General features: G+C 42.5%; 1 protein-coding gene across 1 annotated transcript in view; it reads left to right on the forward strand.

Moving 5' to 3' along the window:
• LOC306704905 (zinc finger protein 512B-like) overlaps positions 1–8,680 on the forward strand; it is a 32,200-nt gene extending 23,520 nt beyond the window's left edge. The window contains 8 exon segments of the mRNA XM_079171507.1: positions 1,907–2,005; positions 2,826–3,080; positions 3,813–3,917; positions 3,919–4,146; positions 5,355–5,456; positions 5,653–5,715; positions 6,863–6,961; positions 8,105–8,680. Coding sequence (XP_079027633.1) covers positions 1,907–2,005; positions 2,826–3,080; positions 3,813–3,917; positions 3,919–4,146; positions 5,355–5,456; positions 5,653–5,715; positions 6,863–6,961; positions 8,105–8,422 — 1,269 coding nt within the window. The 3' untranslated portion in view covers positions 8,423–8,680.
• Positions 8,681–11,889: the final 3,209 nt, after the last annotated feature.

Here is an 11,889-nt window from a genome sequence, read left to right on the forward strand (position 1 = left end):
GCACAAAATGAAGCTTGTACGCCAGGACGAACCGGCAAAACCCGGAACCGGCTGACCCAACTCTGCTCTCTGACTTTGTTTAAAACTGGTCTTTGCCCCTTAAACCATCACTCAGTAGTCCGGATGAGGATGCGTTTGGGGATCTAATGTTTCACCCGCTGTCACACTGACCCACTGAACAGGGTAGTTAGTTATTAATAGACACCAAAGCACAACACCCATTCAGGAGGCGGTCAGACTTATACTTTGCTCGTGTCAGCTTTCCCTGTTTGGTGAGAGGTGTCCTGCATGTACACATCTCCCCTCATAGGTATGCATCCACAGTCGAAATAACCCGCGTCTTCCCCCGTGAGCTACATCACATTTTATGTGTTGCATATTCACTGTCTTGAAAATAAATCGAATGTCTGTAGACGATCATGCGTTTGAACTGCCGATGGTGTTCCCGTCCTTGAAGCGCTCACATTTCTTCTCTGCAGCTGTCTTCACTCGTGACAGCAGAGAGATTCATTAGGAAAGTATCGTGACACTCCTGCATTAGAGCGGCGGCGCGGCTATGAAAGTTTGCTAAATAATTCAGCGCTGCCCGGTTCAAAAAAGTATCGTGAAAGATTAATGAACGAATGCCCATGCGGCAAACCTTGTAGCCTTTGTGGTCTTGTGTGAGCTCACGTTCCAATAGTATGTGAGATATATATATATGAACATGCATGTTTCTGTGCATTCATACAGCACGATGTGTGTGTGTGTGTGTGTGTGTGTGTGTGTGTGTGTGTGTGTGTGTGTTATGCTCAGAGGTTTCTCTTCCTCTGCAAACCTGTCCCGCAACATTATTTTCAGATTGGATAATTAAAACTTTTGTGACAAGCTGTGCCGAGCTGTGATTGTGCTCCAGACTCGAGTAGCTGCTGATTAAAGAACTCTTTCATCACGTGCAGGTTTGACTCGTGTCACGCTGCTTTTTCTTTTTCTTTTCTCGTTTTTCTATCTAAAAAAATAAACTTTCAACGGGAGAGTAAATTCAAAAATCACAGAATGAGAAGGAATCAGAGTTACAGAATATTAAGACGCACTCATACCTCTGATGCCTCTAGTTAACAGAATAAATCCTGCTTTTTATTGTGGTTTATCTTATATACTGAGGACATTGTATGTATTGTTAGATAAGCAGATGGCGCTGTGACGTTGCTGTTTGATGTGGATCTGGTATGTTGTCAGTGCGGTGACGTCCCCCCCCCCCGGTGCCTCGGGCTAACAGAGGGACGGGGGTCACCCACCGACTTTGACCTTGGTGTTGTCATCGCTGCTGCGACACCGCCTCCTCTTCCTCTCGTCTTTTCTCTTTTTCTTTTTTGTCGCTCTGATGGCGGCAATAAGAATACATGCCGATGCAGTTTCACGCTCTCTGCTCCCTCCCTCTCTGTGTAAATCAGTGGCCGAGCGTGATTTTAAGCGACGCACGTTTGGCGGCATAACTCATCTCCTTTCTCACCTTCCCGGAGAGCTACGCTCGTGTTCTCAAGTCATCTCAATTGTTTCTCCGAGCGTTGAACACGGGAGGAGAACACACATGAGGTTTTGCTCCGCTGGGACTCCTCGGTGAGACTCTCTCCTGGCAGCGCCGCCATCTGTTGTTCTGGTCTTGGCTGCGGGGCTTTTGTCTGCACCAGCCAGCACTCGAGTGAAAACACGAGTTTGACAGTTGTCGTAAACATGCCGTCGGTAACGGCCTCGCCATGAAAACGTTTAATGATCCTGGCGCTGTGCGTTTGCCGAGATTGGAAAACACATTTTCGTCACCATTGTTTTTGTTGTTTTCTTTAAAACAAGGGCGAGAGAGGAGGGAGGGGGGGGGGTTGGTGTTGTGGTGGGATGCTCTAATGCGACGTTGTGTTTGTCTCCTCAGCCCTCGGGAAGCGAAGGCCAGACGGGCGACAAGCACGAGGAGAGAGAACGGCTGCGACGAGTTCTCAAACAGATGGGACGAATCAAGTGTCCTAGCGAGGTACACACTCTGTTTGTCTCCTTGTGTCCTTTTCTCCTTCTCCCATTCTTTGCTTCCTTCGTCCAACTGTTCTGTCTTTATTTTCACGCGTCACTCTCTCCTCTCGGGTATTGTTTTAATTTGTATTGATACTAGAGCTATTATCGATGCTTTTATTGGTTCTTTGTGGTTATTTTGTGAGAAAAAAAGACAAGTAACTAAGAAGAGAAGTCCCAAAATCTTTAAAATACAATCTCAGCTAAACAATGATCAGGTCAGTGATGATCCTGTTCTTCTGATCAAACTCTGTATGACATCACTAACGTATGACATCACTAACGTATGACTTTTAGAAGCAGTTCTTGTTTAGAACCGAGTTTCGGGAGGGGGGGGGCACTGTTACTCTCCCCATCTGTCTGTTTGGACTCTCTCTCTCTCTCTCTCTCTCTCTCTCTCTCTCTCTCTCTCTCTCTCTCTCCCTCTCTCCCTCTCTCCCTCTCCCCCCCCCCCCCCCCCCCCCCCCCCCCCCCCCCTCCCCCTCCTGCCTCGTTCTTGACTTGTTGCCCAAAACCTCATCAACACTTTACTCACACTAGAGTGCAAAAAGACAGAGAGGAAGCAGAAATAGCCTCTCTCCTGTGACGTGTCCTCACGCTGATGAATGAGCAGTTTCCTCTTGATTTTTCCTGTAATATTGTCCCGTTACACCTACATGCCGTCACACTAACCCAGTTTCCTGCTTAACGTGTCTTTTTCATTCTGTCTCATTTCTGTCACTGGCCTCACTCGATCACACCAACATTATGTGTGCACACACACACACACACACACACACATGCAGGGCTGTTCGGCCCACTTTTCCAGCCTGATGGGCTACCAGTACCACCAGAAACGTTGTGGGAGAGAGTTCTCTGACGATGAGAAGCCTGTGTTTCTGTGCCAGCACTGTGGGAAAACCTACCACTCCAAGGCTGGCAGGGATTACCACGTGCGTACCGAACACTCTCCGGCCATCGTCAACGCCGCCGCCGCCGTGACGGCCACCAACAACAGGGACATTATCACCGACACCAACAACAACACTGGCAAAGAGAGGGTAAGATCGTCCTGGGAGACTGTCTTTGTTGTAGGAGACGGGCCTTTTTTCAGTTCCCCACTGATGAAGCATTTTTATAAATAGGGATGCACCGAGCAGACTTTTTCTGTTCCGGGACTGAAACTGAAAACGAAGCCCGGAGGGCTGAAGTCCTACACAGACTCGATACACAATATGCAAGATTTTATGGATGCAAGCCAAGACAACTAGGCTTTACACACTTTAACACACCGTTAGGCCACTCACACGCGCACACACTCGCCTCTCTCTTTAACCGACACACACACGGACCTCGGCTCTTAGAAGAGGATCAACTTTGTCCAAAGGGGGTCCGCTTAGGTCCACAAACAGAGCTGAAGACCAGCTCGCTTCGTGCGACCTGGTTGCGGCTCTGGCTGGCTGTGGTTTATGGTTGAAAATCGTCTCTCGTACTCACTATTCATATTTGTGAATAAATGTTTTTTATGGACATTATTACGCTTTTAAAAGACATTTTAGGAACAATTAAATTGTCTTCTAGCCAAATTTGCAATTGAGGCTCTCAGGGAGTGTCCCTCGTACTTCGCACACAAGAAATAAATGTACTGACTTGTTATTTATTAGAATAGTGGTATCCAATCCAGCTATTTGAGTCGGTATCGGACCGATATCAGTGTTGGTATCGGTGCATCTCTTGTAACAACTAGTTTACAAACACTTCCCACTCAAAGAGGTGTGCTACTGCTCCCCCAGGTGGTGTCTGTGGAGTCTCCATCATTAGGGAAGAAGGAGCAGAGCCAGCCGGAGAAGAAGGACTGGCAGGAGAGAGCCCCGCCCGGCCAGCCGAGGGACAAGGAAAGAGAAGCCGGGGGGGGACAAGGACAAGGAGAGGGAGCGGGTCAGAGACAGAGCGCCGCAGACTGCCAGCCAGGGGGACGACTTTGAACGGACGCCGAGCGGCAGAGTGAGGCGCCGGTCGGCTCAGGTGGCGGTGTTCCACCTGCAGGAGATCGCCGAGGACGAGCTGGCCAAAGACTGGGGCACCAAGCGCCGCATCAAGGACGACCTGGTGCCGGACAGCAAGAGGGTGAGGACGGAGGGCGGATCCATCACGCACACGTAGTCCACATCACGTGCAGACGTGATCATAGTCGACATGAACCTGATCCTCTGGTAGTCTGTAAATACTGCAGAGGTCGTGTGCAAATCTGCCGTAATGGCTGTAAATTATAGTAAAAGGAAAAAGTTCCACAGCGTTTTTAATTACCTGCCATACATACGTCCTGTGTGAATCAGCATCTTAGCGCTGCGTTGGCAAGTGTAAATTAAGTTTTTTATGTTTTTGGCACCATTTTGGGTGCAAATTGCTGCTAATTGTTGCTACACAACATGGAGACACATTCGTACCAGAGCAAGAGCTCTTTGTGGGTATTTAAAAAACAATAATAGGCCTATATATTATAATAGTATTCATAATGATAAATATAAATATCATATAGGATAATAGTTTCATTATAAGCGAATGTTACGGGATAATGTCAGTAAATTAGAGTAAAATACAGACATGGGGGGTCATTTCTTTTTTTTAATGATTCTTTTTCTGGGCTTTTTGCCTTTTATTAAGCTCCCCGGGGGGTCAATTCTAAACCACATGAGGTCCTCTGGTAACACTAGTCACCTGCTTTCACACCTGTTGGGTTCATTTGGTACGAAACAAAGGTGGAAAAATGATACGTGTGTCATTTTAGTTCCTGTTCAGACTTTTTACAAACAAACCAAGAGGAGTAAACATGAATATATATGTAGAGGTATCTGGTAGCGGCAGCGACCTGTCAATCACTGTGTAGCCCCGCCCTAAAGCATCCCCTGCTTTATGGTCTGTTTGACTCTAAATGGACCATCATTTACTAAATGAACATCATGCTGTATTGAAGAAGACTTGAAGCTAGAGATTGAGACCATAAACTCATGTTTACAATGTTTACTGAGGTAATAAATCAAGAGAGAAGTAGAGTCATTTTCTCATAGACTTCTATACAACCAGAGGAGTCGCCCCCTGGTGGACATTAGAGAGAATGCAGTTTTAAGACATGAAGCATCGGCAGAATGGGAGGATGCCTCCTGGGTTATACATTGCTATGCATCAAAGCCAACATTTCCATGAGAATGTTCCACAAAAAAAAAACGGATGTAAATGTGTCGGCCCTTTTTAATTTATATCCATACTTTGACATTACAAGACTACCAGGAATACTGATCTATATATATATATATATATCTTTTTCTTTTGTGTAGTTAAACTACACCCGTCCCGGCCTCCCCAACTTCAGCCAAGAGCTTCTAGAGACCTGGAAGAACCAAGTGAAGGAGAAGGGCTTCATCTGCTGCATCAACGAAGTAAGAACACCGGCTGTTTTAACGCGTCTCCACGAAGAGAAAATTACTTTTCGTATTTGAAATAAACTAAATACAGCTTCAGAGATTTGTCTTGATATTGAGCACCAGGTTCATAATATTCCGGCTGTTGATCTCACAGGAATATGGATTGAGTGAGTTTGTTCTCTCCATGTTATTTCTGTTTGTTTTGTCTCAGAACTGTGAAGCTGTGTATTCCAGTGTATCGGGACTAAAAGCCCACCTTGCCAACTGCAGCCAGGTATAAAAGCCACCAACCGGGTTACATCTGTCTCTGTGTCTACTGTAGTAGAAATAATAACACACACATACACACAGAACTTTAACCCACATTTATACTTATATAAATATTAGTTATTTAGAAGAGCCATAAAGGACGTTACAGACTTCTCTCACCTGATTCGGGAAAATTACAAACTATATATTTGAAATAGCTGAAAATGTTGTTATTATTGCACCAACACATGAAAGTATAGAAGCCTGTTCCCACCAGAAAAAAAAAAAAAAAAAAGTTAACCAAAGAAAAAAGAAAAAATCTACCAAAAAATAAAAGAAAACACCCCAAAAAATAAGATTTCAATTTTTTTGGGGGCTGTCAAAAAAAAAAATCCTGATTATTTTTATTTATTTCTTTTTACTCTTCTTCTGCTAGCAAAAAACAAACAAACAGATGTTTCCAGTTGCTGTTTATTGAAGGTCGCCCCCTCAGCCACATTGGTTTTATTCTTTATACTCTAAATACTAAATACTAAAATTCTATTCAAGGGTGCGTTTGCTCAGTACAATCCATGTGAAACATCAAGCAATCGAAGTATTTCATGTGTTGTAAAGCCACGTTTAAAGAAGTCTTCAATGTACTCACAATCCATTTATATGTCAAATGTAGGGTAGCCTATGAAGAGCTGCTTTTATGACTGTTGTGTTAACGTATCTCATAAGTTCGACTTTCTATAGCAACTGGAAACATCTGGTCAGTGTTATGGTTGGATGCACCAAAAGTGTTGGTGCATTTATTATTTTTATTTATTTTTTGCTGCCGAAAAAAAGTAACAAAAATATATATATACATATATATACATATATATATATATATATTTGTTACTTTTTATCTATATATATATTCAGCAAAAGAGAAAAAAAATTCAGCAAAAGAAATTGAAATCGTATTTTTTTTTGGATGGATTTCTTTTTTTTTTAGTTACCTTTTTTTTTTTTTTTGCTGGCAGGAATGGGCTTCCATATAAAAAGCAATACAAACTAAAATGTACAAGAAAAATGTTATATAATGGCTGCAGATTCACAAACGCATGTAGTGATGTAGACGTTCTGAGCTAAATAACACGTATACTGTGTGTGTGTGTTTGTGTGTGCGCGTGTGTGTGTTGCAGGGTGGTGGAGAACTGGGAAAGTACACGTGTCTGATCTGTCAGAAGGACTTTAGCTCGGAGAGCGGTGTGAAGTACCACATCAGCAAGACACACTCACAGGTGGGTCAGCCTCAGCGGTGACCTTCACAAACCTCCATATTATTTATAGTTACTTAAAGTATTCTCTCGTAGGCAGCAATTTTATTTCTGTTAACATAAAGTAAAACCCTACAGAAGTTGGTAGATAGATAGATAACAAGGTGTTACGCCTGTGTTGTGCAAACAAGTGCATTACTTGTGAGAAGAAATTCACACAGATCTTGTCAACACATCAGAAATATGTGTAAAACATTCATTTGTTTTGTTGATAAACACATTTTGTTGCCACTAAAAATTGGCACACATAAAAGCCTGGTGCCCAAAATGTTTAAAATCTGAAATGATTAACATGTTATGGGGCTTCATATTACTATATTCAGACGAGGTCGCTTACCACAGCTGATTGACTCTTCGCTATGCCCCGCCCCTTGCATGCAGACCAGCCAATCATAGCCAATCATACGTTTCTAAAAACTTTAAGTTTTTATGTAAAACATTGTGTAGCTAACATTAGCAGTTAGCACGTCATTAACTAGCGTTAGCACTTCTATGCTACGCTAGCTACTGACGGTGTACTGAATGGACATAATCGTTCTGTCTGCGTCTCTCTAAAATCGCTTTTTACCAAAAATGTCGATAATATTTATTCAAAGTGAAGTTAGTGACAGTGTGGGCTCTATGGTAACGTAGCTCTGACAGCTTGATAGAGTAGCAGTGGGGGCGGGGCTTAGCTAAAGGTAAACACAGTAGAGAATTTGGGATGTTAATTTTATTTTATTTTATGATCGATAGCCGACCCTCGTTAACTGATCGTTAACAGTTGACCAACTAGACGGGTTGAAGGGGTTTGCCCAGAAGTTAGCAACAACTTACAGGTGCACTTAAGGTGGCCTGACTTTTAAGGTGGACCAGCACTATCCTCCTTTTTGGTTCGTTTCCCCACGAAAACCAACAACAATGTGTCAATGCTCGTTACATGCATGCGGTCTTTTCAAAATAAACTTCCGTCTTCCCAGGAAACTCAGTTAGGTTTAAGTAAAAATACTACTGAAGTACGCAAGTTACTTGACAAACACACCGATTGACTTCTCGTTCCACACGGGGAACAAGCGGCGGTCGTCTTCTGGATGAGACCAGCCTGACTTCTGTGTTCTGTCTCCTCAGAACTGGTTTCGAGCAGCGGCCAGCCAAGTGGCCTCCAGCGCGAAGAGCAAAGCGCTGGAGAACAACGGGATCAAAGCCGAGGTGAGGAACGGCGCCACCACCACCACCGGCAAGAAGAGGGGCCGCAAGCCCAAAGAGCGCCCCCCTGTGGCCGAGCCTCTCCACACACAAACTGAAGCATCGCCCGCCACTCAAAACTCAACCCCCGCCGTGACCCCCTCACAGTCTCCCGCCCGGATCCCCGACCCAACGGACGGTGCCAATCCGGGCCCAAACAGACAGCCCGTGCTCTGCGCCGCCAGACGAAGCAAACCCTAGAGGGCGCTGTTGTCAGAGAGGACGCTCGCTGTAAATGTGGTGACAGGAAGCTCAAAAAGACCTTCGTACCTCCGCAAGGACTCGGCACTGAGGAGCTAAATCAACCCTTAAGAAGTAAAACATTTAGTACAGACTTTTTCCAGAGTGTCTACTGTTATAAACAACGCTCTTGTAACGGTAGCGTTTTATTTCTTCATTCCGCTTTTATCTACTTTTTTTTTTTTTTTTTTTTTTAAAGGCTCACATTTGGGTTTCTGCACTCACCGCGGGGGGGGGGGGGGGGGGGGGTGTCGGTAGTAAATCAAAGATGGCAGCGTTTTCTAAACTGATGCAGATTCTCTCTGCGATGTCCATGTTGTGTTTGAGAGGTTTTAAAAAAGAAAAGGATATTCTATTAGCATGGTGAAGTCATTTAATGATAGCTAGTGTTTTCACTTTTTTCTTTTCTTCCCACAGATATACTGTACTGTGTACATAAACAATATCTATATCTATATATCTATATACTCAAAGCAATGATGCCATCTGTCCTTTTTAAAGCCTGACACGTCCAGTCGGATCATGAGCAGTCAGATTTCTTTTTGCAGTGTGTGCTGTAGTGCAATGAACTTGATTTTCCGAATTTCTTTCTGGTTTAACTTTTCTTGTTTTTTTTTAACTTTTCATGTTTCAAGTAAGCAAATGTCATATAAGCTAAAATGTTGGTCAGTTCTTAATCAAATTCCCGTCTGGTTTTCTTACAGCTATGACATTTGTTTTTGTTTTTTAATCTGCATCACATGACGATGAAAGCTTTCTGTTTTTGTCAAAAAGATTATTTCCACAGTTCTTTTACACTTAAGTTAATGAGTGTAACCCTTCCCCCTAAAAAAAAAGTGATTGTTTGAGATTTCCATCTCTAAAGTATACGTTAATACATAATAAGGCATTGTTTAATTGATTTAAACAAGAAAGAACTTGAAGAATTCTGTCTAAAAGAGGACCGGCAGAGCTCAGTGTTGGACCGAGGGGTGAAAGCTTGTTGCACCATTGCAGCACAATCAAAAGAAAAAGATGCGACACCATTTTAAAAAGGAGGCCATGTTTGGGCCTCTGCTTTAGCTTGAATCAAAGAGCTGAGGAGAGAATATCTTTTTATAGAGAGGTTGAGGGGAAATAATCTTTTATTAAAAAAAATAATCGCAAATGAAGATTCACTTATTACGATGTTTATGAATTAATTCCTGGATGCTCAAAGTTATCGCCTTGCACTTTAACCCTTAACCCCTCTCGCTCCCCTCTTGTATTTTTGCACTCCAGGAGTAATATTTTACTCTAGAGAATAAAAGAATAACTAAATTAGTCTTTACATGGATGACGCTGAACTCTCTCTAGATAGAATCTGTAATAATTATGACTCGCCACACAAAGCCATAACAGGTCGTGTTGAATTGTAAGGCTGCTCCGAGTTAGTTTAGCTTCAGATATTTAAAAAAAAGAATAGAAATCCATTATTATTAAATTAATTTTAACATCTAAAATGTGTGCAATCAGAGAATATTTTCACTTTAACGTGTTTAAAGTACTTGAAACCACAGTTATATTAACGATTCGAGCAAATGGATACAAATATTTGATTTATATTTGGAGTCTATGTCCATAGAAATAATGACGTGCTTGCTTAATAAAATAAAAACCTGACAGATCATAAATCTATTTTATATTCTCTTGTGTGTGTGTGTGTTACCCATATAGCAATCTGATAGCTTTGGACACGGTTGTGATGTGGGGATGTTCTGGTGAGATAACAACGGGTGCTTTATCTGCCACTCGACCTTAAATGGACCTGAAGTCCGATAATCCATCCTGCCGTCTTCTCCTCGCTGGCAACGTCGTCGCAATTTTTTGCACCAACAAAATGTCAATGTCGTCATTTAAACAAAAATACTTAAAAAAAAAAAAAAGAAAAGAAATCGAGCACTGATGTCAACAGAACATTTTCAAGAAAAATTTAAAAAATAATAATATGCGTCCCAGGTGGTGTCATCCCAACGCCGTGACCGACTTTTTTTATATCGTAGAGCAAAGATTGGAGCTGAATTCTCTCCATCATTAATCAACTGATGGAGCTTACGTTCAGGTGGGGATGATTATGCATGTGTTCCGTCTCTGATGGACCTTTTATCTTCTATCCAGGTTCAAACTGACGGACGGGACAAGTTAAGACAAGCACTGATCGGTCCTCGGACCTCGATATGGAGTTGTCCAGACCTTGTGTGTGTGTGTGTGTGTGTGTGTGTGTGTGTGCGTGCGTGCGTGTGTGTGTGATAAACAGTTAGCACCTTTGTAAAAGACTGTATGTCAGCGTTGGCACAGAAAGGGTTCATCAGCTGCTTGTTACTCGTTTCATTAATGACGTCACATTGACCGTGTTTACCTGACAAGCTTCGGTGTTGCAATATGATAGTTCTAGGCACTGCTTTTATAACAGTGGGTATTTTATATTTTATCACACCCTTTACTATCCGTCTTCCTACGATGTGGAAAACACACATATCTATCCCGCAGTGTGAGCTGACTGCAACAATGTGTATTAGAGAGTGACAGCAATACACCATGTTTCGCTGGTTTTGTTGGCTTGCTGATATTTTGATATTGATGTGTCTTCTCAAAAATGTTATGGCTTTTTTTTTTTTCACTCCCCCCCTACTTTTATTTGTTTGCTTTGAAAAATGCTTTTTACACATTATGAAATCGAAAAAGTAAAAAAAAAAAAAAAAGGTTGATTAAAAACATTTGTAGACCACAAACAACATTGTCGGCCTGCGCGTCGGCTGCACTGTTATTTTATCCATTCTGACGGTTGCACATGAATTGAGCTTTTCTTTCACGGTGACAAACACAGTGAGAGAGTCCTTTGTTATTATCTACTCAATATGGGACAACAAGGCATATGTATGTGTGTTTGTTTCTGTATTTAGTGCACTTACTATACCATGAAATAGGCTTGACATAGGAGTGTTGTTGGAGCTTTCTAGTTACCCTGACTGTGTGTGGTGTGACTTTTGTACCCAGGGAAAAGCAGCAGGCTCAAGTGTCTTCCCTCTTGTCAGCGATGTTATTTCCACAAACCTTAGAAACGCCCCCGAGACAGCCTGAGGATTTCACCCTTTTATTTGGACAAAAAGAACAATGGTTCGTTTTGTATGCTACCTACTTTAAAACCGCTGAGGGTTTTAAGAGGCGATGTTGTAGCTCATACGTGGTTATGATATTTAGGTAATAGGTGAAATGAGACTAATGGTGTGTTAAAGATGTATCTGAAGTTAAGCTGTATAGAACCTAACGTAGGAGGCATCAGCGCCTCCATCGAGTCCGAGCTGTTACATTCTTTCTCCCAAACTTGTTGTATTACCTGTGCATTAGTATCCCTCAACTAATTAATAAAAGTTTGTTGACTAAAACTGTGTCAACTGTGTCAACTTTTA

The sequence above is a fragment of the Pholis gunnellus genome (assembly GCF_910591455.1).
Source record: "Pholis gunnellus genome assembly, chromosome: 2".
In the NCBI taxonomy this organism is placed as follows: Eukaryota; Metazoa; Chordata; class Actinopteri; order Perciformes; family Pholidae; genus Pholis; species Pholis gunnellus.